The sequence below is a fragment of the Macroventuria anomochaeta genome, assembly GCF_010093625.1.
Source record: "Macroventuria anomochaeta strain CBS 525.71 unplaced genomic scaffold BU25scaffold_26, whole genome shotgun sequence".
Taxonomy (NCBI): Eukaryota; Fungi; Ascomycota; class Dothideomycetes; order Pleosporales; family Didymellaceae; genus Macroventuria; species Macroventuria anomochaeta.
The window spans coordinates 184588-211666 of NW_022985387.1; the positions used below are offsets into that span (position 1 = coordinate 184588).

General features: G+C 54.7%; 13 protein-coding genes across 13 annotated transcripts; 6 read left to right on the forward strand and 7 right to left on the reverse strand.

The window, feature by feature from the left end:
• The first annotated feature begins 538 nt into the window (after positions 1-538).
• BU25DRAFT_492940 (uncharacterized protein) lies at positions 539-4906 on the forward strand. The gene is made up of 3 exons (XM_033711680.1): positions 539-907; positions 958-4339; positions 4390-4906. The coding sequence occupies exons 1-3, from the start codon at positions 608-610 to the stop codon at positions 4764-4766; spliced, it is 4059 nt and encodes a 1352-aa protein (XP_033559483.1). The 5' UTR covers positions 539-607; the 3' UTR covers positions 4767-4906.
• A 127-nt stretch (positions 4907-5033) lies between these two features.
• BU25DRAFT_412737 (uncharacterized protein) lies at positions 5034-5379 on the reverse strand. The gene has a single exon (XM_033706862.1). The coding sequence runs from the start codon at positions 5264-5266 to the stop codon at positions 5045-5047; it is 222 nt and encodes a 73-aa protein (XP_033559484.1). The 5' UTR covers positions 5267-5379; the 3' UTR covers positions 5034-5044.
• A 527-nt stretch (positions 5380-5906) lies between these two features.
• On the forward strand, positions 5907-8409 carry BU25DRAFT_412738 (casein kinase-like protein I). Its single transcript, XM_033706863.1, has 4 exons — positions 5907-6404; positions 6661-6809; positions 6860-7265; positions 7314-8409. The coding sequence occupies exons 1-4, from the start codon at positions 6200-6202 to the stop codon at positions 7907-7909; spliced, it is 1356 nt and encodes a 451-aa protein (XP_033559485.1). The 5' UTR covers positions 5907-6199; the 3' UTR covers positions 7910-8409.
• Positions 8410-8720: 311 nt separating this feature from the next.
• On the forward strand, positions 8721-10849 carry BU25DRAFT_450070 (uncharacterized protein; the record flags this gene model as incomplete). Its single annotated transcript, XM_033709675.1, has 3 exons — positions 8721-8932; positions 8999-9116; positions 9169-10849. Exons 1-3 carry the CDS (start codon positions 8824-8826, stop codon positions 10847-10849), a joined length of 1908 nt encoding a protein of 635 aa, XP_033559486.1. The 5' UTR covers positions 8721-8823.
• Positions 10850-11529: 680 nt separating this feature from the next.
• Positions 11530-12090, reverse strand: BU25DRAFT_432932 (uncharacterized protein; the record flags this gene model as incomplete). Its single annotated transcript, XM_033708750.1, has 3 exons — positions 11530-11767; positions 11884-12040; positions 12072-12090. The coding sequence occupies 3 exons, from the start codon at positions 12088-12090 to the stop codon at positions 11530-11532; spliced, it is 414 nt and encodes a 137-aa protein (XP_033559487.1).
• Positions 12091-13238: 1148 nt separating this feature from the next.
• Positions 13239-14297, forward strand: BU25DRAFT_460415 (DUF689-domain-containing protein; the record flags this gene model as incomplete). Its single annotated transcript, XM_033710352.1, has 2 exons — positions 13239-13932; positions 13987-14297. 2 exons carry the CDS (start codon positions 13239-13241, stop codon positions 14295-14297), a joined length of 1005 nt encoding a protein of 334 aa, XP_033559488.1.
• Positions 14298-14669: 372 nt separating this feature from the next.
• Positions 14670-15590, reverse strand: BU25DRAFT_423381 (uncharacterized protein; the record flags this gene model as incomplete). The annotated part of the gene is made up of 2 exons (XM_033708211.1): positions 14670-15135; positions 15289-15590. The coding sequence occupies 2 exons, from the start codon at positions 15588-15590 to the stop codon at positions 14670-14672; spliced, it is 768 nt and encodes a 255-aa protein (XP_033559489.1).
• Positions 15591-16274: 684 nt separating this feature from the next.
• Positions 16275-16932, reverse strand: BU25DRAFT_397241 (acyl-CoA N-acyltransferase; the record flags this gene model as incomplete). Its single annotated transcript, XM_033704863.1, has 1 exon — positions 16275-16932. The coding sequence occupies exon 1, from the start codon at positions 16773-16775 to the stop codon at positions 16275-16277; it is 501 nt and encodes a 166-aa protein (XP_033559490.1). The 5' UTR covers positions 16776-16932.
• Positions 16933-17088: 156 nt separating this feature from the next.
• Positions 17089-19011, forward strand: BU25DRAFT_118669 (ATP-dependent DNA helicase). The gene is made up of 4 exons (XM_033700418.1): positions 17089-17314; positions 17363-17481; positions 17528-17562; positions 17610-19011. The coding sequence occupies exons 1-4, from the start codon at positions 17238-17240 to the stop codon at positions 18837-18839; spliced, it is 1461 nt and encodes a 486-aa protein (XP_033559491.1). The 5' UTR covers positions 17089-17237; the 3' UTR covers positions 18840-19011.
• Positions 18839-21572, reverse strand: BU25DRAFT_372336 (glutamine-hydrolyzing asparagine synthase). The gene is made up of 7 exons (XM_033704009.1): positions 21167-21572; positions 21034-21084; positions 20952-20977; positions 20870-20896; positions 20783-20818; positions 19188-20727; positions 18839-19134 (listed from the first exon to the last, which is right to left on the reverse strand). Exons 1-7 carry the CDS (start codon positions 21190-21192, stop codon positions 19092-19094), a joined length of 1749 nt encoding a protein of 582 aa, XP_033559492.1. The 5' UTR covers positions 21193-21572; the 3' UTR covers positions 18839-19091.
• A 164-nt stretch (positions 21573-21736) lies between these two features.
• BU25DRAFT_412742 (MSP domain-containing protein) lies at positions 21737-23437 on the reverse strand. Its single transcript, XM_033706864.1, has 6 exons — positions 23202-23437; positions 23082-23152; positions 22988-23010; positions 22874-22932; positions 22692-22807; positions 21737-22642 (listed from the first exon to the last, which is right to left on the reverse strand). Exons 1-6 carry the CDS (start codon positions 23239-23241, stop codon positions 22061-22063), a joined length of 891 nt encoding a protein of 296 aa, XP_033559493.1. The 5' UTR covers positions 23242-23437; the 3' UTR covers positions 21737-22060.
• Positions 23438-23559: 122 nt separating this feature from the next.
• BU25DRAFT_412743 (uncharacterized protein) lies at positions 23560-25120 on the forward strand. The gene has a single exon (XM_033706865.1). It carries the CDS (start codon positions 23938-23940, stop codon positions 24856-24858), a length of 921 nt encoding a protein of 306 aa, XP_033559494.1. The 5' UTR covers positions 23560-23937; the 3' UTR covers positions 24859-25120.
• A 2-nt stretch (positions 25121-25122) lies between these two features.
• On the reverse strand, positions 25123-27015 carry BU25DRAFT_412744 (vacuolar membrane PQ loop repeat protein). Its single transcript, XM_033706866.1, has 3 exons — positions 26503-27015; positions 26104-26271; positions 25123-26042 (listed from the first exon to the last, which is right to left on the reverse strand). Exons 1-3 carry the CDS (start codon positions 26617-26619, stop codon positions 25386-25388), a joined length of 942 nt encoding a protein of 313 aa, XP_033559495.1. The 5' UTR covers positions 26620-27015; the 3' UTR covers positions 25123-25385.
• Between the last annotated feature and the right edge of the window lie 64 nt (positions 27016-27079).

Sequence of the window (27079 nt, forward strand, 5' to 3'; positions counted from 1 at the left end):
GCAAACACGGAGCTACATATATGAGATGGTAAAGGGGTGAGAGAGAGGATTCTTGGAGTTAAGCAATCGTCAGTCGTGGATACAGCTGTATGAGATGCAATGAAGTCTTCTAGGATGCTGCTTGATACTTATGGTCGTGAGCATCGCAGTCAACAGCTTGAGATACGCAAGAGCAGGCAAGACGAACGAGTGGATTGGATCATTTGGCGACCTGCATCTGTCTAGGAACTGTGGAAGGTACTCATCAGAGACCTGAGATATCTTTGCCAGCTTATGAGTAGACGGAAAGACGAGAGTCAGCCGAGCTACAGGCGACGACCATTTGAGATGCAGTGAAGACCTCCAAGCTGCACGATGACCCACTGAGAACCGGCGCGCGTAGCCGGCTCTGTGCTCAAGGTGAGGCGGGGAAGTGAAGTGAAGTTGCGGATGTGTTAACTCCGCAGATTCCGCCAAGGCGCGTGCGCGCGCCTTCCATCCCTGTCAGTGAGCTCGAAAACATGAGGTATACATGAGCTGTCAACCACCTCACCATCGCGGAGCCACCACCATCGTCGGCGCGCCTTTCGCGTCAAAAAAACTACCCGAATAACCTCCACGGTCCATCATGTTCTCGCCAGAAGCGTCACTGCAGAGCGCGCGTAGCTCCTTGCGCGGCACTCGACGACGCCAGCGCGACTCCAATGGGCACGACCAGCCTCGAAGGAAGCGCAGTAAGATTGCGGAAGACGGGGCGTCACAAATCACCGCTGGTTCTGGCTTGAAGGGCACAAATGGCAGCGCCAACATGAATGGCCATACTGGCCACGACAGTGCCGAAAACTCTCTTGTGCTGGTAGATATGCCTGTCCGTGAGAAGAAAGCGCCTCCTAAACGAACGTTGAAAGAAGATAGTGCGCAGTACTTGGTCAGCGGTCTCATACATGCGCCTCGAGGTAGCCAGCTAATTGGACCTAGACGAAGAACGCAAATTACAGCGTCAGGAAACTGCCCAGTTTCCCATCGGCCCTGACACGCACTCCATACACAGCTTCTGTGGTTTCGTCCGCCGGACTTGCACTCGCATTCACGACCGACCGCGCCCTCGTATGGGACTACAGCAGCGCAACAGGTCCCACGAAAGTCGTTACCCTTCCGCTACCCTTCGGTCTGCGACCGTCTGACCCCCTTCCTCTCGGCGCAATCGTTCGCAACGGGCCCACAAATGACTACGGTGTTGTCGCAGTAGCGCCGTCGAGCGGCAGGATCACCTTCTGGGAGAACATCGACAATGCAGAGGCCAGGAGCTTGTATCCCCAACGGCACCAAGGAGTGGACGGAGCTGTGAAGCTGTATTCTGGGGAATTCGTCACTGATCTGGTCGACATCGAACACGCAGGGTTCATCCTGATCTTCAGCAGTGGAAGACTTGCGCAATTGACTCTGCGCGATTCGCAAGGACGACCCAGCGTCAGTACTACTGTCTTGAACGGTCCCAATGGCTCGGGCAGCAGTCTGTTCAGTCTGCGAGGACTGCTAGGAGGAGCAATTCGAAAGACCATTGCATCAGTCAAGGCGCGCCCATCCGACACAAAGGGTCAAATGGAAGTGATTACAACGACAAGGAACGGGGTGTTCCAGCTATGGGACTTGAGTTGGTCAGGGCAACAGATCTTCAAGCACGAGATCGATGTCCACGACGAGATGCTCTCAGCTGTCCAAGCGGGGACATCGCCTGAACTTCGAACCCAGACTGACGTACAAGTCCTGGACTTCGCGATCATGGAACAACCGCGGACGCCCGGATCCGTCAGTCTTGTGGTACTCGTGGCCCTGTTCGGACGCCATACACTCGACTACTCACTTTTGGAAGTGGACCTAACGGCTTCAGGAGGCACAATCAGCAGGACTATCCCCATCAAGAGCTTCCACCAGGAGCATTTGCCCACAGAACCGACAGGAACACTATTGGTTCCCCAGCCAGGACACACTGCGTTTGTACAATTTCCTGGGGCTGTTGTCATCGCATCTTTAGCTCAGCCAGAGGAGAGTCCAGAGGCGCAGCTTCTTGCGGATTCTGGAAGATCCACTCTGCCGTTCCAGGATGCAGTGTATTTCCGAGAGGAGCTCAACGTTGTAGTATCTGGATTATCCGCGGCAGCAAGCACCCGGAAGGAGAGAAAGGCCACCGCATTGATCTTCGTGCAAGGGTCTGGGATCCTACAATTCAGCGCGCACCCACCAGTAACGGATGACGCGGACACAGAGAGGCTCAAGGTTACAGCTCGAAGCAAGCTGGAGCAAGCTACGTTCTTCAGCTCAAAGCCGGGCAATGTCCTTGACTTTTCTGTCAGATCGCGATTCTCATTCTCCGAAGAAGAGACCGCACAAGCAGCGCTCGATGTCAGCTTGGGCATCATCAGTTCCTCTTACGACTACCTTGACAAGGTTACATCGTCCATGGACGAACAGTTCAAGACCCGCGCTTCTGCTCTGCGGACCCTGATATCGAACCTGCGATCCGACTACCCTACGCTGCCTTTCTTGACCAAGTGGCGTTTGTTGTGGCACGCTGAGAAGCTTGCCGCTGCACACAAGTTGTGGAACTGGTACGAAGCGAAGCTGCAGGACCAGCAAGCGCACCCAGACGCATACCCAGAGAAGGTCCTCATGAGCGACATCATTAAAGCGATGCATGAGCGATACAAGACACCCATCAACCCTGATCTTGGCGAGACAGACCCAGTTCGACAATACTTCCTTAGGGACATCGAGTCAATTGGTGTACTCATTCCGTGGGGTTGGAATTTCTTACGTACTTTCTATATGAAAGAAGGCGGAAAGGAACAGCCATCCATCATGCAGCGGCTTAGCGAAGGCTCCGATGTCATGCTCGTGGCTTTGGAGACAGGATTCAAATTTCGACAAGCGAACATTGAGTTGTACGGTCTTGATTCCGACTCCCTTGACGATGGCATCCTCAAGCCGGGCCAGGGCTACGACGAGCTCCCGCAATTCTGGACGTCTTCGCACAACATTGTCAGCTCGGTTCGCAGCCTCGTGGATGTTGGTCGGAATTTGGCTGTCGAGAACTACGAGGAGGGCCTCCAAGAGACATTGTCTCAGAAGATCGCCAAAGACAACCCTCGCATGGTTCGGATCGGCTGCCAGACTCATATTGAACGCTTCCAATGGTGTCTCGAGCAGGCTGATGAGAAGTCACGAGACGGTGGACGTGTCCTCCAAGATGAGTGGAATAACAAGGTTCGACCGGAGCACATCTGTGGCCTTATGGAGCTTGGGCTGGCGAACGAAGGCATGAACTTAGCCGAACAATACAAAGATATGCCGACCCTCGTGGATTTGGTGTGGGACGAATCCAATTGGCTTGAAAAAGAGAAGGCGGTAACTCGAAGCAAGATGGAGATAGCAGAGAGTACCGTCAAGCTCAAGAAGATCAAGGAGCGCATCAGCCGGTATTTCGAGACCTACGGAGATGATTGGGCCGAAGCATTCTACTTGAAGCACATTAAGGAAGGTAAAGCGGCACAAATGTTTGAGCCGGAGCACCTGAACCAACCGGCACTGAGCAAGTTCTTGCGCGCCGACCCGTCTCGTGCGAGGCTCAGATGGATCAACGAAGTGTCCGGCGAGAAAGATTACGAAGCAGCTGCCGAAGCCCTCTTCGAGACCGCGAGCAAACAGGAGACCAATGTGTGGTGCAACAAAGTCGAGTTGTCTATGTGCAAGCTTGCAATGCTCTGTCAGAAAGAAGAAAAACCTGACCAAGCGCAATCGAGCAACGGTCACTCTCACGAGCTGTCCAAAGCAGAGAAGATCCGCGAGAAGAACTACAAGATCGTGCTGGATCAGTGGGAGTACGCCACTGTCCAGGAGCTACTCTACGAGCACCTGTTATCTACTTTCCACAAAGCACTGGATGATGAGTTTGCCGTAAATCTTCTCATGGAAGAGTATGGCAAAGGTACTATCGAAGCACGACCAGCGCACATGTCCCTTCTCCGGGAAGGATTCGAGAACCTCATCCACCACAAGGTCATCGATCCTGCGCTGATGATCGACATCCTCACCCTGATGAACGATCGAGGCGAGAAAGAACCTACGTCGGTGATACAATCTAACGAATTTACATTTGCACTCAGGGTCCTTGCCGCCAACTGGCATAGCATCCACCGAACAACGCGAGATGGGCTTCTGAAGCTCATATGGAAGCGATTGTGCAATAAAGACAACTGGGCTGAGATCAACAACACCAAGGACATCTCAGACGCGACACTCGAGGAGTTCTTGATCTCTACCAACGTGGGCTGGACTTTCAGGGGGCTTATGAGGCTGATCGGTAAGTTTGCGCTCATCGCACGAAGAGAGGCATGGCTAACGTACTCTTAGATATTGACGAGCACAACCGCGTTGTATGGCCTAAGCAGCTGGCGGCCTTGATCGGTGCAGGAGGTACTCATGGAGAGCTCTGCGTGCGCTTCCCACTGGAAGATCTCCGCGAGCCGATCATCAAGGACAACCTACTCGATGACGAGATCTTACAAGAGAACCTCGAGAAGAATCGACTCGACCAGTGGTTCAAGGCAGCTTGCAGAGCAGGCAAGAACGCCTACATGGCGGAGAAGAGGGGATCGCGACAGGGTTCTCCTGCCCACGCAGAGTCTGGCGAGGAGGAGGTGGTTCCTGAGGCTGAAGCTTCAGCCGCCGAGGTTGACGCTGTCAACGGTGTTGACCAGGATCAGGATGTAGAGATGCAGGAATCATAGCAAACGGGCGACCACTGAGGTTGTGCAGGAGGGAATTCATGTTTCAATTGGGCGAACTGCATGGGAAAGCATTGGGCACGGCGTTTCAAAAAAGAGCACAGCAGCTTGCAACGGCGCTTTCCGTTTGTTCTTAATTCCTGGCACTGTAGTAATAGTGATAGGGTCGCGTTGCGCATGACGAGACTGCGCGAATACCATTCACAACTCAATTGATGTACACAAATGTGTACGCAGGAGCACGTCCCCTTCAAACGCTAAGTTGCCAGCCTAGCAGAGCATCAAACCGCAATTGCAAAACCAACAACAATTGATACGTCATAAGTTGAAGAATTGGTACTCTCCAAATACAAAGTAGCAATTTCGTATGACTTCAGACAATTTGCTGGAGCTGCCAATCCACATCTCGATTCATAGAGATGTGAAGATACACAAAAGGCATCGGCACGCCCGCACAGACTGCACAACGCTTCCAGACCCTTAGTCGATGCGAACCAGTTCATTTCTCAAGTGGGCCATCCCCCGTTCAGGGCAGGGTGTGGCTTGAGCAAGCCGCTCCAATCAAGGCCGCTGACCGTTTTTTTGCTGTAGGCTGCCCACTTGCCCAGGTTCCGGCATGGCAGCGGAATTGCATCACACAAAGGAGGAGAGCGTCGCACCACGGCAAGGCGAGCGTGTGCAGCGCGGCGACTTCATGCAAAGGGGGAGGCGGTGGCAGCGATGAGGCGGACTGTCCACATCAATACTGCGGCGACGTCGACACCTCACGTGTACGAGCTGTGCAGCGCTCGATGCACCGCGATTCGTAGGATGTTCCTTCCTAAATGAGCTCGTGGCCGAGGGAATGGCCAGAGAACGCAGGTACGACGGGTCTCCAGCAACAACAAAAAAAAACAACAACAACACCAGCCGCCGTGAGATGCATCCACTGCCCGCAAGAACAGGCGGCGCTCTCTATGAGCTAGCAGTTGGGTCTGTCAACACGGAGTGTATGTCAAGAGGCGCACGGTTTAATGGCATGCTGCCTCAGTGAATGCTAGCGGAGCGCGCAGGCTGTCCCAAGTGCACTGACCTTGCTGGAAGCGGGCCTAGCGCCTGTCCTGTCCAGCCGCCTGTGTTCTGCTCGCACCCCAGGTCCCAGGTCTTTTCCATCGCGAGTCGATCACTCTCCTGTCCTCACCACCGCCCATTGTTTTCCCAGCGCAGCGATACTCTGCATTGTTTGCCCAGCTGCCCGCTGCAGCAGCCCCGTCGCCCGCCCGTGGACAGCCCCAGACGCCCTTGAGCCGACCTTGGAGACGACTCGCCGGCCTGCATAGCCCCAGCCGAGCTCCGGAGACGCCCTTCAACCTTCATCGCTCACCGCACCGCGACTCTCCTGCGTCCACCACCCGCCGCTCCAGCTGCTGCACCCACACCCGACCTTCCCATCCACCATGGCGAGCGGCAGCACCTCTTCCAACGTCGTCGGTGTCCACTACCGCGTCGGCAAGAAGATTGGCGAGGGCTCCTTTGGCGTCATCTTCGAGGGCACCAACCTGCTCAACCAGCAGCAGGTTGCCATCAAGTTCGAGCCACGCAAGAGCGATGCTCCCCAACTGCGCGATGAGTACCGCACGTACAAGATCCTCGTGGGCTGCCGTAAGTTCTCTCGCTGCCCCTATTCCACCTCACGTCGCCCGTTCGAGTGAGGGAAGGCACGGTCTGTATGTTGGACGCTGCCTTGGCATGCATTCACACGTACACGTCGTGACGAACGTTGAGCACTTCTCGTACGCAACACTCTCGATGTTGCTGCCGTCTGCTTAGTCGGCATCGTTGCCATCGATCTCAACCTGGTTGCCTACCAACCAACTTGCTTTCAACCACACGCACGGACTCAACTGACACATCGCAGCCGGGATCCCTAATGTCTACTACTTCGGTCAGGAGGGCCTGCACAACATCCTGGTCATCGACCTGCTAGGTCCCAGTTTGGAGGACCTGTTCGACCACTGCAACAGGAAGTTCTCGATCAAGACGGTAGTCATGGTTGCCAAGCAGATGGTGCGTATGTCCCGTGCTACCACGAAATTCAGATTCTAACCTACGTGCAGTTGTCGAGGGTTCAGACCATTCACGAGAAGAACCTCATCTACCGCGACATCAAGCCTGACAACTTCCTCATTGGCCGACCAGGCTCTAAGAGTGCTAATGTAATTCACGTTGTGGACTTCGGTATGGCTAAGCAATACCGTGACCCCAAGACGAAGCAGCACATTCCGTACAGGGAGCGCAAGTCTCTCTCTGGTACGGCGCGTTACATGAGTATCAACACCCATCTTGGACGCGAACAGTCCCGTAGGGATGATCTGGAAGCCCTGGGCCATGTTTTCATGTACTTCCTTCGAGGCGGTCTCCCATGGCAAGGCCTCAAGGCTGCAACCAACAAGCAGAAGTACGAGAAGATCGGCGAGAAGAAGCAGACAACTCCTATCAAGGATCTCTGCGACAGCTTCCCTGGTACGTTGTGTGAAATTGCATCCGTTGAACACTGCTAACAAATCACAGAGGAGTTCAACAAGTACTTGAGCTATGTCCGTAACCTCGGCTTTGAGGACACACCCGACTACGACTACCTGCGCGAGCTCTTTACCCAGGCGCTCAAGAGCACTGGAGAGGTTGAAGACGGCGAGTACGACTGGATGAAGCTGAACAATGGAAAGGGCTGGGAGGTAATGAAGTCCCACCCCTCGGCCGTTCAACAGATGCACCATTCCAACGTTCACCAGAACTCCTCTACCGCTGTCAACGTGCACGGTCAGCCCCACAGGCAGCCGAAGACGCACCTGCCCGTCGACCACCACCGTTTAAACGAGCCTCTCCCAAAGCCCGGAGCGACACGAGCCCAGCCCGGAAGAAGCCCAAGGGACCAAGTACGCGGAGCGGAGGTCAAGAGGAAGAGCATGGGCGAGCTGGCACCTCCCGATGCAGCCTCGAACCAGGCTCAGTTCCAGCACAGCCAACCGAACCTGAACCAGACACAGAACCGCGCGACACCTGCACAGAGCCCGAACGCCCAGCAGCCGAGGCGGCAGGAGCCTGAGAAGGAAGGTTTCATGCAGAAGCTTTCCAAGATACTCTGCTGCGGCGGAAGCAGCAACTAGTGGAGCTGCCCCATCTGATTTTCTGCGTATTGCGTTGCATCCTGGAGTTCGTTCATTGAGCGAACTTTTATCAGCCACGTCTTTTCCTGTATAGGTATTTTGTAATGATTGATAGACGGGATCGAAATCTCCTTCCGGTATCTTAGGTAATACTCTCACGACGACCGAACCACCTCGACGCCAGCCTGGATCTCTTCTTTTCATCATCATCTTCTTCACACCCGGCTTTCGAGTGCACGGGCTGCACCTGCACAGCAGCTTGTTCTCCGGAAGCCATTTATACTGGCGTACGCGGCGTTGCGTCTTTGGCGGTACGAAGTTGGCATCTCATTCATCATCATTATCATTTCATGTTTGTTTGGTAGGAGAAAAACATAGCATGTAAAGGAGTCTCTTTCGCTGGGACCTGTCTGTATTGTGGAAGTGAGCGATGGGTTTTGGTTGTTTTAGTTAGATGACAGCGGGCAAATAGAGACGAAATCTTCAAAACTTGAGTGCACACCATTGACATTGTGCTTCTATAGGGCTCATAGCAACGAGAGAGTGGCTACACCCAGATTCGTTCGAAAACTGGGGTTCAGTCACCGCTGATTCGCGTGCTCTCTCTCACCTGATGAAACCTTACGGGACTACCATGGTTCCTGTGACTTATATACGAAGTGTTTGTTCGACTTGAAGACCTCCAGAGGCCTGATTTGGTGTTGTCGCGAAGACGTTGTAGCCGGCTCGTCCTGCAACGTAAGAGCCGGTGTGGCTGCATGAGACCTGTGAAAGTGACATGAGCTTGGCACCGCCGCATCCCGCAACTTCGCGATTCCAACATTTGTACACGCGCACAACACCCCTGCAAAACCATCGACCACGCTCCTTTCCAACACTTCTACTCCGCCAGATCGAATCGAAACACAGTCGCTATGGCGTCAAATCGCGATGTGCGCGATATGCTCGGGCTGCCTGTCGGCGAAGTAGCACCCCCGACGGCGAACAAGAAGTCGAAGAAGGGCGGAGGAACAAAAAGGATACGTACGTTCTGAGGAAATGCGCGATGGTAATGGAGTCTATAGGGTCGCAGCTAACAAGTGTTGGTAGAGGGTGTTGCGCGTGAAGTTGCGGCGCTGTATGGTGAGCGACCACCACCAGTTGCAGTCTACGAAGAGAAGAAGACATACCGTGCAAAGAGGCAGAGCACCGGGCCTGCAAAGAAATGGTACCCACACCCGATCCCAGTCTACAGACACAGCCCTAAACATACACCATAGGATCCAGCAACCGTTCACAAACCCAGCGCGGCCCGACGGCCTTGTTTTGAAGCACTGGCGGCGCAAACCTACAACAGCACCACCGGTACAAGAAGGCGAGGATGCTGCGATGCAGGACAGCGAACCTACAGATTACCTCGAATCATGCGCCGATTACGTCAAATACAACATTACGGTTGATATGCCCGACTTTACAGACGAGGAATACGATGCACATTTACGGAACAATGACTGGAGTCGAGAGGAGACAGTCTACCTATTTGGGATTGTGAAGGACTATTCATACCGGTGGGCTGTGATATGGGATCGCTACGAGTGGCAGGCGCTCAAGAGACGGGAAAGGGCGCTCGCAGAAGCCGCGCAGCAGGGGAATGGCGACACCGATTCGAATGCGCTGGCAGCACTGCCATTCGCGACTCCACGAGACAAGGAGCGTTCTCTCGAAGAAATGAAAGCGCGCTTCTACGACATCTCCGCTAAGCTCATGAAGCTTCGCATCCCCGAAGTCCAGATGGACGCCGACCAATACAGCCTGTACGAGACACTGTCCAAGTTCGACCCCGTCATGGAACGCAACCGCAAGATGCTCGCCACAGCACTCATGAACCGCAACATGGACGAAGTCAAAGAGGAAGAATTCCTCCTCACAGAACTCCAACGCATCAACATGGCCGCTGTGCGCCTCGACGCCGAACGCGAAGAACTCCGCTCCCGCCTTGACGCACCGCAAGCCAACACCTCCACCGCCGCGGGCTTACAATCCTTCACATCCAGCACAGCGCTGCAAGCGCTCTTCCAGCAACTCTTCCAGCAAGATCGCAGCAAGAAGCGCTCCTCCGGCGGCTCCAATGCTCCCGGCCGTCTCAGCCTCAGCGCGAACGACATGATCAACACGCCCTCAAATTCCACCTCCGCCAATCGTCGCACCTCCATGGCCCTCCCTCCCTCCGCACCGAGCCAAACACCTGTTAAAACCCTCAGCCCGCACCAAGAACACCGCTTCGCTGTCAGCACGCACGACCGCCTCACCAGCGGCATCACATTCGGGTCTGACAAGCTGCTCAAAATGCGACAAGCCAAGTCCAACGTGCAGACACAGAAAATCGCTTCGGCGCTGCAGGAATTGGGTGTGCCGGAGATCATACCGATTCCTACCTCCAAGGTGGCGGACGTGTTTGAGCAGTTGGTCGCGAAGGTGGGAAGGCTGCTGGATGTGCGCAAGGTCAAGGAGAAGGAGATGGGCGAGTGCCGGGTGCTGTCGCGGATGAAAGCGGCGCGGGATGGGACGGCGGGTGTCAAGCAGGAAGGCGATGCGTCGGGAGAGAACAATGGGAAGAAGCAAGGGGAGGGGCAGGATACGCCAATGGGGGACAGCAATGAAGATGGGGCAGGGGAGGACGATGATGCGGAGGGCGAGGACGACACGGGCGCGCAGAACACACCCGCCAACGCCGACCGCGACGACGCCGAAGCCGACGGTGGTGATGAAGACCGCGCTGAATCCCGTCCACAGGATGTGGATGCGGATGCGGACGCAGACGCAGACGACGTCGACGCAGAAGGCGAGGATGAGAGCGCTGCACAAACGAGCCGGGCTACAAGTCAGGGCGCGGGACATAAGCGGAGTGCCAGTGAGCTTAGTGATGGGAGCCAGCCGAGTGAGAAGAGGGCGAGGAAGTAGGCCGCTTCTCCCTTGGAACTGGAGTTTTTGTGTGGCATAGCGTTGGCGTTGGTTGGAAGTCTGAATCATTAGTAGATTATTGGAGGCCAAGTTCTATGTACCAGATGGTCCGCTTTGAGCCTGCGATCTTACGATCCGTGCGAGGGCGAGAAGGGATGTTGGGTTCTGATTGATGATATGATGGAGATGGTGTTGCGAGTGGTGGGATGCGTTGACATCTTTGTGCGAAGAAGGCCGTTTGCTTTGGGCGCCAGGCCCATGTTAAGTATGGAAACCCATGCAGTGAACTGGAACATCTTAGACTGAACGACACCGTAGTCTTCAAGCGCCCAATATTAGAGAGAAAGTCCTCACCAATCTTGATGAAGCTACCAGCGGTCTTGTGTAGACCCTAAGGTTGCTTCATAGTGTGGAGGTGACAAGAAGGTCGATGATACACATTTAGTTGATTGATTGGTTTTACATTCATGTTTCGTCTCTCGTACTTGTTACAAATTGCCATAATCGCGTCAAACATTGTACACACCATATGCCTAGAAGCGATAGAATCATAATCAGCAGTGACTTCCCACAGGCCAGCCTGCCAGCCAGCCTGCAGCCACGCGTCCGTGTCTCATACCATAGAGCATCCGTAGGCTTCCCTGCGGGATTGAGCCGTGAAGCCTAGGTCAACCCGTATATCACAACTTCCTGTCACCGTCCTCCTCGTCGATGCTCTTGTTGGAGCTGGAGGTGGTGCTCTGCTTCTCGAGCTCCTCGCCAATGGCGCCGTGGAACTCTTCTTCGAACACCGGCTCGGTCTCAATGGTCTCGAACTTGGTCTTGAAGTCTTTGAGTTGGTGGGTTGAGGAGTTACTGCGGCGGCGTGCGTTGTTCATGTTGCAGGGCATGTCTTCGACTTCATCGCCGTCTCGGCCCCTACTATGGTGTTAGAGTTGTGTGTTCGAACGGGTGATGCGGTGTATCGCATGATGTGATATCAAGTAAGGGGTGAATGTGAAGGCGATCAATTGACCGGAGATGACTAGACATACCAATTGCCCTTTCCACTGCCGTCTTTCTTGGTTTTGGTAGGATCAGTGTCGGCGTGACCTGACTTGGCGAAATAACGAGGCAGCCTCGACTCACGCTCAGCACTGCCATCGGCAATGCCGGCGTGGTCACGGTCAGTCCACTTGTGAGAGCGAGTCACTGTCGAGTGTTAGTATGAAGACCAAGACACTCTTTGTTCGCTTAGGCATTGAGCAGCTTGGTGTTCTAATAAGAGCACAATGTACCTGGATGTGGTAGTGTAGTGAGTAGGAAGGTAGCAACTTACTGTTTGGTAGGTATTGAGATGAATGGGTACGAGTTGTGTGAAGTAAGAGTCAAAGGTGGGCAACGTGAGGTTGAAGTAGTCAGGCACGGAGAGCTCGGAGCTTAAAGCTATCAGTGGGTCTGTATGGTCACGTAAGAACGGTCTCGTGATGCCTATGGCGTAGCTGCGTGGAGCCATTACGTTCAGCACCGCGGGGGAGCACGTACCTCACAAAGCAACAGTCAAAGGGGGCTTGATGATGATTGAGAGTAACGATCAATGCAATTGCTTGATATTGTGTGCTGGACAGCTTGGTGCAAGGTGAGATCAAAGGAAGACGCAAGAGCACGCGAGCTTGGGCGAGCGGGGTCAGGCGTGACTTCCCTTTAGATCACCGTTAGCAGTCGGACCCTGTGAACAGCCGTGGAAGCGCTTCGAAACTCTGCACCAGCCCTTGGCAACAAGTGACCAGCATTCCGGCCGGTTGTGCAGTTGTCTGCACTGCATATACACAGTCGGTTCCTGAGTCTGGGGTGGCAGACTACAGGGTTCTACGTCACGCAGTATCTGAATGAGCAGGGACTCAGGGAGGCAGTCAGTGTATCAACCTAACATCAAACTCCTATCTCAATGTCTCGTAAGAACTACATCACAGCTTAGAAGGTCACAAACAAAGTCCAGCCTTGAACCCCTCGCGTGGGCTAAGCAAGAGGAGAACGCTCTTGTGTCTCCGGATGGTGCTTCTGCGGCATTACCCCAGGTTTTACTACTGCTGCAGAGTGGATCTAGCGGAATGCTGCCGACTCTGCCCAGGTGAGCCGAGCCCGTCGCCCTGTCGCCTGATGATCACGCTTGATGACTGTCCACCAGCCCGCTATCAGCCAATCGCGTAACCGATGACTGCGACGCGCCACTGAAGTGCTTTCTCCGAGCGCCGGAAGTGTTAATCGCGAAATAACGCGAAGTTGATTGCTCAGCGTCCAGGATATCCTTTTGTTTTTCTCTCCGCTGCTCCCTTCGACTTGCGATTGACGTTCCTCACGACACCTGGACACCGCTTCAGACTATTTTCGCCCACCCCGCTACCCCGCCATGACTTCACGAACACTCATTATCGCGCCGCCCTCAGTTGCGGCGCACCCCGAGAGACTGGACAGCATATACGAGATCTATGACCGCTCCTCGACCGACTTGCAGATGCTGGACCGCATTGCGGCAGGTCTGGTAAACCTCCCGTCCTCCACATACGATGTCGTGCTCCTCCTCACCGACGCCGCTGGCACCTCGCGCGAAAGCCATGCACTCCTCGTACGCGATGTCATGCACAAGATTGTCGGCGCCCTGAAAGTAGCCGGTGTCTTCAAGAGCCAGGACGGCGCACTGCAAGGCTCAGAGAAGACAGAGGCCATCCTCGCAGGCCTAGTAGAGGGCGCAGAGGGCATGACAAAGCCCGCACAGGAGGAGCCTGTATCGATAGCCTTGAAGTTTGGCAGGAAGAAGGCAGCGAACGGTGTGAATGGCACAAATGGCGTCAACGGCACACACAACACCAACGGCGCCGTCCAGGAGGTCAACGCAGACGGATCCGTCCCGCTGAACCTGAACCGCATCAACCTGAACGGCAAGCGGCCCTCACCTGAGCCCGTCTCCGCGAAGCCCTCAGGTGTGGGCTTCGTCGACTTCAGCGACGACCTCGACGATCCTATAATCACCGGCAAAGACGACGACCTGATCGACGAAGACGATCTCATCACAGAAGAAGACATGGCCCGCCCTGTCATCCAGCGTTCGTGCCCCCTTATTCCCTCACAGCGTTACATATTTACTGACCTATTCTCAGCACTCGAATGCCGCCCCAAGCCCGGCAAGCGCCGCCGCGCCTGCAAAGACTGCACTTGCGGCATGAAAGAGAAACTCGAAGCCGAAGACGCTGCGAAGCGCGCAGACGCCGACAAAGCACTCAACACGATGAAGTTCGGCGCCGACGACCTTCTCGACGAGGTGGACTTCACAGTGCAGGGTAAAGTCGGCAGTTGCGGCAACTGCGCGCTGGGGGATGCATTTAGGTGTGATGGGTGTCCGTATATTGGACTGCCGGCGTTCAAGCCGGGTGAGGAAGTTAGGCTGCTGAACAACGATATTCAGTTGTAGAAAGCTGAGATAGACATGTGCATCGATGGCGTTTAGGATATACCTCTTTAGTAGGAGATATGGCGGAGTTCACAGGCGATGTATGGTGCATGTACAGGCCTAGGCGCTTCTGCATTTAGACAAGACTAGAACAAACTATCTAACGAAACGTCTTTCGAGTTTCCCAGAAAACCACATGAGACCAACACCAACACCACACCAGCCATCACTCACAACAACCCTACTCACACAAACAGCTGCACGTCATCCCTCTCCTTATCCCATCCCCACACACTGCCGCGACTTATCATACTCTTCAGCCCCTCACCCCAAGTCCTCCTCCCCTTCATTGTCGTCTCAGCCCTCTCGACATCAACACTCGCGCCCGCCACACTAAGCGGATTGCGCTCCCTCCCCCCATTCAACTCCGTGAGACTCCTTGAGGCTTCCATATTTTGAGGTAGCCGCCATGGAGCATTGTACGACCTGCGGCGACATGTCCTCGGAAACAGTACCAAAAATCGTAAACGTTGTCGGATTGAAGTGCATATGAACCACCAGCGTCGTGAAGTCGACTGTCACAACTTCGTCGTCCTTAGCGAGTATTGGTTGCGGTAGCTGGACTTTGAAGAGTTCCCCCATTGTAATGTTAAGCGTACCAACTGTACCAGAGAATGACTCCGAAACAACGTTCAAGTGGACAGTATGTTGGGCTAAGTCACCGTATATGTCTTTGGTCGATATGGTGAGGTCTTGTGACGAGAGTTCACTAGGCGCCGTTCCGGGAACGTCGAAAGAGTTGCCGCCGAAGGCCAGCCAATCTGGTAGGTCAGCGGACGGTGACTGTATGTCTCTATCACTGATTGGCGATTGATCTAGGTAGAGTTTGCTCTTGAGGTTCGTGATGTACACTTGTCACCATTTGTGACGTTCAAGGTCTGAATGGCCGGCTGAAAGTAGAGCTCATGGACGCTTGTAGGAAGCAAGAACTGCACCCGTAGAGGCAGCATACTCTGGCGTATCGGAAGCGATCAGGAGTATACCAAAATACTGCAGTATACTTGTCGGTGGAGTGGTTCCAGTGAAATGCAACAAGGATGGGTCAAAGCTGATCCACGCAGGCAGTGAGGTATGGTCAGAGAGAGTCGCAAAGTATGACAGCTTGCTGTCTGAGTCGAAAACATCCGAAGGGAACGATACCTCGAAATCTTGAGAGGCCTTGATCGCAACGGTGTTCGGACCCGACAATGGGCCTGCTGCTGACAGCGCTTGTGAGATGTTCGCGTTCACTCTAGGACTGTTGTCTTTGGACATGATTAGGGTCGATTTCATGTTTGCGACAGCTCCAGCCGATCCAGCTGCAGTAACTATGAAAGACGCAGTGCCGACATCGCGCGCTCCTGGTGTTCCAGAAAGTGACCCAGTCTTTCCATCGATCGAAAGTCAGGAAGGATTTTCACTCAAAGAATACGACAGGCTACCCAAATCCGATTTGAAGGTCGTTGATGCGAGCTGGAAAAGGTACAGTTCGCCAACACGTGCGATGGGCGGGAATTGCGAGTTTAGTGGATAGTTGATTTGTGGTGCTGCCCAGCGATAGCGAGCAAGGCAGCGAAGACTGCGATGCGCATCGTCATAGCACTAGAACTACTGTCAGTTGGTCCAGTTCCAAGTCACGAAGTTCTTACAGGAGTGATGCTGCCATAGCAACAGGCCACAAGTGTCGGTCGTTGCAGAGGTGAGTGTAGATCTTGGGAGCGGACAAGCTGGAAGCCTTTCGTCACCGACAGCCATCTCTTTCGAATCCCGGAATTCGTCGTTACGCTTGAACGCGTGGTCGCGTAGGCGTGCTATATGCCTTATTTGCTGCCGGAGAGATGGCAGAGGAATGTGAAGATGGCGAAAGAGCAGAGGGGTGCGACTGCAAGGGATGACCATCCTGCCACCTCATCATACTTGAGACCAGCCATGGACTGCACAAAATCATGGTTCCCACGCTCATTCTACGATGTCCACCTCCATTTTGAGTGCTGTTCGCCCAGGACCGTAGTAATCTGGAAGCCGCTCAATTTGCTGGAACCCACAAGACGCGTACAGGGCCCTGGCCGGGTTGCGAGCCTCATCAACCCACAGAACAATTGTTCGACAGCCTCCCTTCTTCATTTGCTGGCAAAGGGAATGTATGAGACATCTGGCGATACCTTTGCCCCTCTCTTGTTCGATGGTGGCCAGCTTGTGTAGCCAGGCCTGGCTCTTTAGCCTTTGAAAGACGAGATAACCGACAAGCTCCTGGCTTCCTTCTCTTGCGGCCAGAACGAGCCCAATATTCTTTTTCTTTAGTTCTATACTGTAGTCGAAAGCCTCGCTCGACGGGAATATCTTCTTCTCGAGCTTCGCTACTTTTGCTGCTAAAACTTCGCGGTCCTTTGGTGGGCAGGCAGTAATTACTTGCAGGACAATGCCCACAGGAATAATACCTGCATGAGCTGTAGTCGTCATCGCTTCTCACTATTGGACTGAACCAAGCTCACGCCGGTCAGAGCTTGCTGGGCGAATCGTGTGGTGAACTCGTCCAGCGGGAGGCCGCGTTTCTGTGCCACCTAGAGACACACAATGGTGTTCTAATCAACCCTTGATGACGAAACGCAAATCTGATTATGTACACTTCGTACTTAGCTCGTCTCTTTGTGCGTCGTAGTGGAGAGTTGGCGAAGAACTCGGTGCGGAAAATTTGATTGGTTGGGGTAAACCAGGTGACAGCGCGCTGAGGATTCGCGCTTATCGCCGCGACGCGTCTATTGCTCTTGCACCACACAGCAACTTCCGCCTCAAAGAAGTCCTGTAAACAACGATGATTGTACGGACATCTGAACGATTGTTCCCAACCACTCTCGTTGAGCGATAGCATCAAAAGTTGTTGGATCGGTCAAAAAGCCGAGCGCATCGAGCCGATATCTGAAGATGCCTGGAAAGAGGAAGAGACCATACACGAACGTCGACTTCACATTGAAGAGAGTATTCAAAAAGCCATGTTTCCGGTATGCGAGAGCTGTACACTCTTAAGCACTCATTCTGATCTTACCAAGGCCTCTACAACGCGAAGTCATTACGGCCACTCTAGAGGGTGAAGATGTCTTCTTGCAGGCAGCCACATCATTCGGCAAGAGTCTGTGCTATCAACTACCGGCTATTGTTGATCTCGGCAGTATGTAATATCATTAACATGGGCTGGCCAACTGCTGACAGTCTAGTTACCATTGTCGTTTCTCCGCTACTGGCGCTCATGGTACGTTGTCACACTTGATGATGTGACCTGAAATTAACATTGATCAGAACAATCAAGTCGCATCTATGCGCAGCTCAAACATCAAAGTCGAGACGATCAACAGCACAACTCAACGACACGACCGTGAACGCATACTGGCAGACCTCCAATGTGGTCATCCTTTGACTAGACTTCTCTATGTAACTCCGGAGTACTGCGCAACAGACCACTTCCGCAAGATTCTCCGCGTCATTCATTCGCAAAAAGAGCTCGCACGTATAGCAGTTGACGAAGCTCATTGTGTCAGCGAATGGGGCCACGACTTCCGACCTTCTTTCCAACAGCTCTCCTTCTTCAAGACAGAATTCCCCGACGTCCCAATCATATGTCTCACAGCTACAGCAACCTCTCGCGTGCGCGACGATATCATCAAAACCATGGCCCTTGACCCTCTCAAACTGCGCGTCTTCCGCATGACGACAAGCCGCCCAAACCTGCACTACGAAGTCCGCTTCAAGTGTGACGAGGACGACCACTACTCCAACTTCCTCTCCTGGCTCAAGAACATCCACGCTCGCCGCGCCAACTCAGAGCGAGCCACTCAACTAGCCTCCCAGCAACAGCGCACCGACAACGTATCTGGCATCATATACACACTCTTCCGCAAAGACTGCGAGTCCCTCGCCGCCCGCCTCCGCAGCGACGGCATTGGCGCAAAACCCTACCACGCTGGTCTCCCCCACACCGAGCGCACCAATACTCTCTCCGGCTGGGTCGCTAACAAAGAAGGCTACGATGTCGTCGTCGCTACCACAGCGTTCGGCATGGGTATCGACAAAGAAAACGTCCGCTTTGTCGTGCACTGGCAGATCCCCAAATCCTTCGAGGGCTTCTACCAGGAAGCCGGGCGCGCAGGCCGGGACGGGAAAGCCAGCGTGTGCATCCTGTACTACGGGCGTGAAGACCGCGATCGCGCAGCGACGCTCATGGCAAGGGACCAGGCGCGGCAGCTGATGAAGGGCGATGGGAGGGCGGCGCAACAGCAGCAAGTGCTGAATAGGGCGAAGAGCTTGCAAGCGCTTGTGGACTACTGTGAGGCGACCAATAGGTGCCGTCACAAGATCATCGCGAAGTACTTTGGCGATGAGGGGGTTCCGCTGTGCGATTTTGCGTGCGACTGGTGTAAGGACGCGGAGGCGCTGGTCAGGAGGAAGGAGAGGGGGCTTGCGAGCGAGGAATGGTGTAGTACGCAGAGGGAGATGGGGAGGTATGAAGGAGGATATGATGAATACGATTGAGCTAGCAAAACAGCATCAACAGGCGTCAGGGTATTTCGGAAAATATGGCGAGTAGGCAACAACGTCTAATGTGCATATCTGTCGTTGTCTAATCGTAGCACTTCATTCTATATGGAACCATACCACCTTCGCCTTCTACACGAGAAACGTGTCTAAGCGATCTATGAGCGCCAAAGACCTCCGGAACCAAGAAACCCGAAACGAAGTCGAAGGAAGCGGGGGCTAGGTATATGCCTCGTGGCTCGTACACGCTCACTCGGCGTTCTTGTACTTCTGCTCGTGGACACCAATGGCACTGTGACGAATTAGCAAAGGATCGCGAGATGGAATGCTGAAGATCGGGCTTACCGTCCAGAGGGATCTGTCTGCTTGCTCCATGTCGGTGTCCAGCGCATGACGGTGCTCGCACAGCTGGGAGGGAAGTGCTCGTCGAACATGCAGCGGTACCAGTACGCCTCCTTTGTGTCAGGAATGTCGTTGCCCCACTCAGGCTTGGGGTTCTTCATCTGCTCATCAGTAACGTGCAGCTCAGCATTGTCCTTGAGCGCATCGATCCATCCGTATCCCACACCGTCGGAGAACTGCTCCTTCTGGCGGTACAGAATCTTATGGGGGAGGTAGGCGGGTGTGTCGGGCTCGTTGGAGGTGTCGAACGCCTTGCGCAGGATGTACTTCTCGATGCGGTCTTTTGTGATCATCTTCTCGGCCGGGTCGATGTTCATGGCGGTGTTGAGGAACTGTCTGTCCAGGAAGGGGACACGGGCCTCAACGCCCCAGGCGGATGTGGACTTGTTGGCGCGCAGGCAGTCGGCCAAGTGCAGGTTCTTGACGCGGCGGACGCACTCCTCGTGGAAGGCGGCCTTGTCGGGCGCGTTGTGGAAGTAGAGGTAGCCGCCAAAGATCTCGTCTGAGCCCTCACCAGAGAGGACCATCTTGATACCCATAGCCTTGATCTTGCGCGAGAGCAAGAACATGGGCGTTGAGGCGCGGATGGTGGTTACATCGAAGGTCTCAAGGTGGAAGATGACGTCTGAAAGGGCATCGAGACCTTCCTCGATGGTGAAAGTAAATGTGTGGTGCTTTGTGCCGAGGAAGTCAGCAACTTCTCGTGCAGCAATTGCATCGGGTGCGTTGGGGAGACCGATGGAGAAGGAGTTGAGTTGACCCAGAATCAGATCTGTCTGGAGCTGGTCGTTGTCGTCGATACCAACAAGTTCGCTGGGGTCTGGCGTTGTGCCGTTGGCGTTGGCCTTGTGTTCAGCGGCGCGCTTTCTTGTCTCCTCGTTCAAGCGCTGCGTCTCACGCTGTGCGATCGATGCAACCAAACTCGAGTCAAGACCACCAGAGAGAAGCACACCGAAGGGCACCTCGGCCATCATGCGCTTGCGCACTGATCGCTCCAACGCTGTCCTCAGCTCCTTCAAGTCGAGAGGGTTAGTGGGGATGTTGGAGGGCTCAACGAGCCACTTGGGGTCGTAGTATCGGGTGAGCTTGTCGGTTTTCGAGTCGTAGACATGGCCAGGAGGGAAAGCCTGGATGTCGTCGCAGACGGGGTGTAGGCACTTCAGCTCAGAAGCGAAGTAGACGGCGTTGGGTGTCTCGCTCGACCTGCCCATGTAGAATGTGGTGACACCGATGGGGTCACGGGCAGCGATGAGTCGGTCGTTCTCCTTGTCATGAAGAACCCACGAGAACATGCCATCGAGGTGTCGGGGCGCATCGATGCCATGCTCGAGGTACAGAGGGATGATGACCTCGCAATCCGAGTGTGTCTTGAATTCGTAGGGGTGCTTGAGGCCCTTGCGGAGGATGCGGTGGTTGTAGATCTCGCCGTTGACGGCCAGAGAGACGGTTCCCTCCTTGTTGACGAGCGGCTGGGCGCCAGAGTCTGCTCAGTGTAAGTATTTACCCGAGTACTGAAAAGTTGTTGTGTGACCGCATACCAACACCGACAATGGAGAGACGCTCGTGGACGAGGACTGCAACCAATTAGCATCCAGTTCCTGGCTCAAGACTTTCAGCGCGCTTACTTGTGTCGTTGGCGATGTGGTTGCCACCTGAAGAGTGTCAGCTATCGTGTTCGCCGGCGCATTTCATGTTTCTGTTGCTCACTCCAATCCGGGCCCCGATGTCGGATTCTATTCAAGGTCAGTCAGTTGAGCTCACCACCACATTGTGAGTGAAGAACACATACTGCTTGCCCAATTTCAGGGCAGTCGGCTTGAATTTTTGCACATCGGGATGCCTGCGCGCAAATCAGTCTTTGTTCAACAGTAGCAAGAAAGTTTTCGAGGGGCAATCATAGACATTGTAGGGCATCCACATACCTGTAGCACGCGAAAATACCACACATATTGACTGTATGAGGGGGAAGGTTGAGAGATAGAAAGGACGTCAGTCAAAGGACGTCGATGGTTTTTCAATGCCGAGCAATCTAAGGTTTGAGTCACTTCACAGTGAACTTGCCTCCGGCGACGGCAAGCGGCGAGCAGACGGGCATGCCCCACTAGCCCACGTTCAGAACGCGTCCCAGAGCCGCAGAGGCCATCTAGCGATTCTAGTGGAGCCCGTTATCGCTCAAGCCAGGGGAGGAATGCCGATGACGCGCGCGGGGGAGACTTTCCGAGGAATGCTCGCGGTGCGAGAGTGACTCCGGATGCATCTGAGCATTCATGTGCGCTGCCATTGGTGGATGCTCACCACGCGAGCACATCAAAGTTGACCAACGCTCACGAACATGCTCTCAAATGCTGCTGAAGACACTCGGCCTGCTTCCCGTCGGTTGCCAATTGTATCTTCACGTTGCCTCTGAAGCTTCAAGGGTCTTTGGCCGGCCATGGCTGCGGCGAGCATTAGTCACTTTTGACTAATATTTGCATGTGGCACATGTAGATATGGCAGAATTAAGCGAATCACGATTCTGTAGGTGTTGATACATCGAACCCCCTCGTGCGACAGCACTCGACACACGCTTTGCCCATGCCGCCCCTAACCGTACTCAATTAAATCCCAAAGTCCTCCAGTGTAGCAGAAATCAAACACAAGAAATAGAGAAACCGTCGAACCATCCATGCATTGCTTGTCTACGTCGCCTGAACGCTCATTATGCTCGTGCATACGTCATCTGATTCCCCACAATCTATACTTCGTCAAAGATCCCGGGTCATCATTGGCGCAAGGGGCATGGCTTTTGTGTTCCACTCCGGGTATTGCAGAAACGCTTAGAACAAGAAGTAGGCGATGAGGAAGCTCACCAGACACAGAAGTGCTGTGATCTGGACGGAGACGCCACCTGCAGGGGCTGTCTGTTGTTGGGTGGCGGTCGCAAGCTGGTTCTTTGCGTCGCGTGTGGACTCGGGCTTTCGCTGGCGAAGACCGGCATCAGCCTGCTGTGTCAACCGTGCAATCTGCTGCTTGGCCGCATCGAGCTGAGCCTGGAGCTCGGCCTGCGATGTGGGAATAGCATTCGATACGCTCGCTGCAGCTGCGGCTACGGTCTGCTGAATGCCAGCAGCAGCACTAGAGCCGGAAGAAGCGGGGTTGTAGGTCTCGCGCTCGATCTCTCCGAGGTTCTTGCTGCCGGCCGGGCGGTCTTCTAAATGGGAAACAGGACCCTGAGCTTGCTCTGTGGGGCGACGCAGGGGGGTGACGGCAGCTTCTGACTGAGGCGATGAGAGCATCGAGTCGCGGCTGACACCGTTGGTCCTTGCAGGTGTGGAGGAATCGGCATCGGCGGGAAGGAAGAGAACTCTAATCTTCTTCTCTTGAATGGACGACTTCGCGGTCTGTTCGATGTGTGCCCACTGAGTACTTTGTTAGCGTGGGTTGCGTGAGCCGATCAAGGGAGCATACCAGAGATCCAACGTTAGTAAACTCCTTGTCAGCGGTAACAAGGACAGACTGGACGAGGAACTTGTCGCGGCACTTGGCATCTGGTGCTGGGTCTTCCTTCATCGCCTGCAGGAGGACTATGCGCACGTGTCAGTGTATTGCACTTGAGCTGCGCGAATTAGCACATTGCATGGTGGTCGTACTCTGAACTTCAACATCTCGCCCAGGCTCAATGCGTCCACTGTTTGGTCGCACGCAGTATCTAGAAGGCCCTTTGTTAGTCGGCGGATATTGATCGATAGGTGGATGATTCGTACTGCTTGGGAGCGGTAGTTTTAACCTACGCTCTGTTAGCATCTGAATTCGTGGTTGCTTTCTGTGTGTTGCGGCAGCGCGTCGGAGCTTGCTCACCTTGAAAGCGACTGGGTCGGAGTGAGGGTTCTTGAGACGGAGGGTCTGCGACACCTCTTGCTGGAAGGGACCTGCCACACTCAGTATTCGTATCCGCGAACATGTGCGTTCAATGCTCACGCTTGAAACCAAGCTCTACGGGGTCGAGCTCGACAGACATGGCGGCGGTGCGAGGGGAAGGCGGCGGGTGGGATTGGTAATCGTGGCTGTAGGAGATCCGCGGTTACGTTGTACGGCGCATGCGACAAAGGCGTGTGGTAGGAGAGGAGCACGTGTAAGATCTGCGGGGACAAATCAGGGTGCTTTGCGGGGTTGAGAGTGTTCAAGCGTGGTGCTGGTGGTGCTGGTGGTGTGTGTAGCAGAGAGGGTGTGAAGGGGAGGGTTGTTGTCTCGCTTGCCGATGATGAATCTGGAATCGCGGCAGAGCAACCCCGACGTCACAGTGTTTAGTCCCTGTCTAAGACCACGGACTCGTCATCATCGCACTCCGGAACTGCGGCATTCCAGCTTGTTTGGTGCTATAGCAGCTCAGAGTACGGGCCTCAGGGCGTGCAAGTGGAAGTTAGCACACATTGGAACGTGTGCTATGGTGATCCAGCCACGCGCTTCATCAGTAGATCTACCGTGGAAGGTGCGAGATGCTCCACAGATTCGCCCGCGGTTGACCCTGGCCCCCCACTACTTGAGCTTCCACTCCACAGGAGCTCCGACTATCGTACACCATCTCACATTAATCAACTCGAGTATTTCACCAAGCCACTAGAAGTGTTTGACAAGCTCCGCTAGGCTTGAAAACACTCTATAACCTGCTGTAAAGCTCCAAACACCACGCTCACACCACATCGCCACGTCCACTATGTCAGATCAAGAACAGCTCGTCGCCATGGGCTTCGATCCCGAGCGCGCTGCACTCGCCCTCAAGGCCAGCGGCAACCTCCAGGGCGCCCTTGATTGGATCGAGAAGAACCAAGACCGCGCTCTCGACGAGATCAAAGCCGAGCAGGCCTCTGCCGCCGAAGAGCCACCCGAGCTGCAGCCCGGCGAAGAAGCAAAATCGCTCGTCTGCGAAGACTGCGGCAAGAAGTTCCGCTCTGTTGCACAAGCTGAATTCCACGGCAGCAAGACTGGGCACGAGAACTTCGCCGAATCAACCGAAGAGATCGCGCCGCTCACCGAGGAGGAGAAGAAGGCACGTCTCGAGGAGCTGAAGACCAAGCTTGCGGCGAAGCGCACCGCACAGGCTGAGCAGGACAAGGAGGATCGCAAGAGGAACGAGCAGATTCGCATGAAGTCCACCAAGGAATCGCAAGACATTAAGGAGGAGCTGCAGAAGAAAGAGCGCATCAAGGAAGCCCAGGCCAAGCGCGCAGAGAAGCTAGCAGACCAGGAGGCAAAGCGCAAGGTGCTGGCCAAACTCGAGGCAGACAAACAGGAGCGCAAGAGGAAGGCCGAGGCGGAGAAAGCTGCGCGCGCTGGCCAGGCTCCTCCTCCGCTCAAGCAGGAGACGGGCCCTACGTCCTCTGGCCCCACGACGAGCAAGCCCGCGAGCGCGTACACCGAGGCGAGACTGGCGTTGCAGACAGCTGGCGGGCGCGTCACGAAGACATTCCCTGTCGAGACGACGCTGTTCGAGGTTGCGCATGCGCTGGAGCAGGATGGCACGACGGTCAACACATTTACGACCAACTTCCCCAAGAAGACGTACGATAGGAGTGATTTCGGTCTGACGCTCAAGGAGACTGGTATGGTTCCCAGTGCCGCCGTGATCATCGGTTAGGTCCTCCAGCGACACGTCTCGCTACGACTGTTACGAAAAGATGCATTGGGGGCGTTAGGGGCGGGGTTCATGATGGTACAGATATGTGCATCTGTCCGGAAGATGTCAGAAGTCTGCTACGAGAGATGCAGCGGTGGCATGCAGACACAAGGATCTAATAGAATATGTCTGCCATAGAAAACGTGAACACATTCTGAGGACTTCTTCCATCCCCAAGCGGTCAGACCTTTTTGTCACATGCAGTAATACTTGTAATCTCTTATATGCACTTGCGTTTGATCATATGTACATTCATTCGTGACTAGATTCATTCGTGACGAGATACTTCATTCGTGACTAGATTCGTTCGTGACTAGATACGTGAAGTATGACGTATGTACAGCAAAACGTACGAGCGACCCTTGTTGTCCACCTGACCGGGTATCTCTCAGGGAGCAATCTGCTCTCCTAACATCAAATCAAGCCAAACCCATTCTTTTTGGTTACCCTTCTAACGCCAGATCGAAGACAAAGCCTTATAAGCACGATTACGCCTCCAGCGCAGAGGAAGCCTCTCCGCTGCCAAACGCGCGGAACTGCACAAAGATAATGGCGTCCTCGACCATGGTGCCCAGCGAGCCGATCAGCCAGGGGAGGTTGGTGAGGAAGTACTCTTTTTCTGTGGAGTGGAACAGGATACCGGCGCCGTACGTCGCGTTGCCCAACAAACTCAATATAAAGAAGAGCAGGCTCAGTCCCTCGCACGACCTCTCGCGCTGGTTCTTAATGATCTGCGGAATGCGCGCGCCGAGATAGCAGATAGCGCTTGCGTACCCCAAGATCTCAGCCCCAAGCGCAATCGGCCCCGCGTCATCGGTGCTGGTAGGCTGCGGCACCCAAACACCGCTCTTCCACGCGATTGCCCAGCCTGCAGCGCCGACAGCCAGGACGCCGAAGATGCTGAGCGTGTTCTTCATCCACTCGCTCGGCTGCTCGTCGACGTCGAGGATTGTAGGCAGCGAGGATGCGCGGCGGCGGCGCGAGGCTTGGCTGTCTCGCCTGTGGCTCCCAGGGAGCCCGATGTTGGAGCTGTCGCGGCGGCCAAGGAGGGGCGCTTCGACGGAGTTTGTGGACTGCGTGGAGGTTTTGCGGGCGGTGCGGCGGGCGTTGATGGTGTTGTAGTATACGCATTGGGTTATGAGGATCTGGAGGAGTCAGCCTATAGAGGCCACGAGCGTGTTTGGGGTTGTTGGAGGCTTATCGTACCAGGTCTGCGACGCAGAAGTACATGGCCAGCGCAATGACTGTGGGCACGAGGCCGGCCCAGAGGGCGCCTGCGAGGTTTGTGACATCGCCGATGAACCAGATAGCGAGGAAGACGAGAGAGATGCCGTCTGCGGAGCCAGACTTGTAGTTTTCGATCAACTGAGGGACCTGGTGTTGTTAGCCATCAGCCACGACCGTCGGTCGCGTGAGGCTTGAGACAAGCTCCGCCCATGTCTCTCCCATGTGGTACAAAGGTACGCATAGCTGCAGGTACCTACAACCTAAGCGACTGCACTGATTGCAGGTAGCAGCGCCATACAAACTCCACTGTATGACAATGGCTGTACAAGGCATTGCAAGAAGGACCGAGCTATGGGTCTGGAGATATGGCAGACTCACCAATAGGAAGATCCAGGCGCAGAGACTGATAGAGCCCCAGATACCACTGAGAGCCTCACGCGTCGTCAAGTGGTGGGCGGCAGCGGTCGCCATGGCAGATGTCAACATGTTGTGCATGCTGGCGGTGGTTACTCGGTGTCCTCGTACGATGAGAACTGTGGAGAACAGTTGGGAGGTTCTCTGCTCTGCAGCACGAGGCTTGGAAAATTGGTCGACCCCAGCCGTTATGACGCAAAATGGGCCGGAGAGGGTGCCAGACTAAGGCTGATCCGCGCTGAGTGAATAGCAGGGTCGTGATTGGTTCAGAAATTCGCCGCGTTCCGAGGCTCACATTGGCTGAGCTAGCAAATTTGGCAGTTTGGACGATTGGTCACGCGGGAAAACGCTGGAAGCGGTGGATGGAGCGGTCGCAGACGCTGAGACATGGCCGTGTCTGGCGTTTTGTTTATGCTCGCGTGCACACACAGTGAACAGTTCCAGGGGCCTCTTCGTTGTTGGGGGGAGAATTTTCGCGCGCAATGCCTGGAACGCGTTCCTGGATGCAGGGCGTCTGGTGCGGTTTATTTCCGAAGGCCAG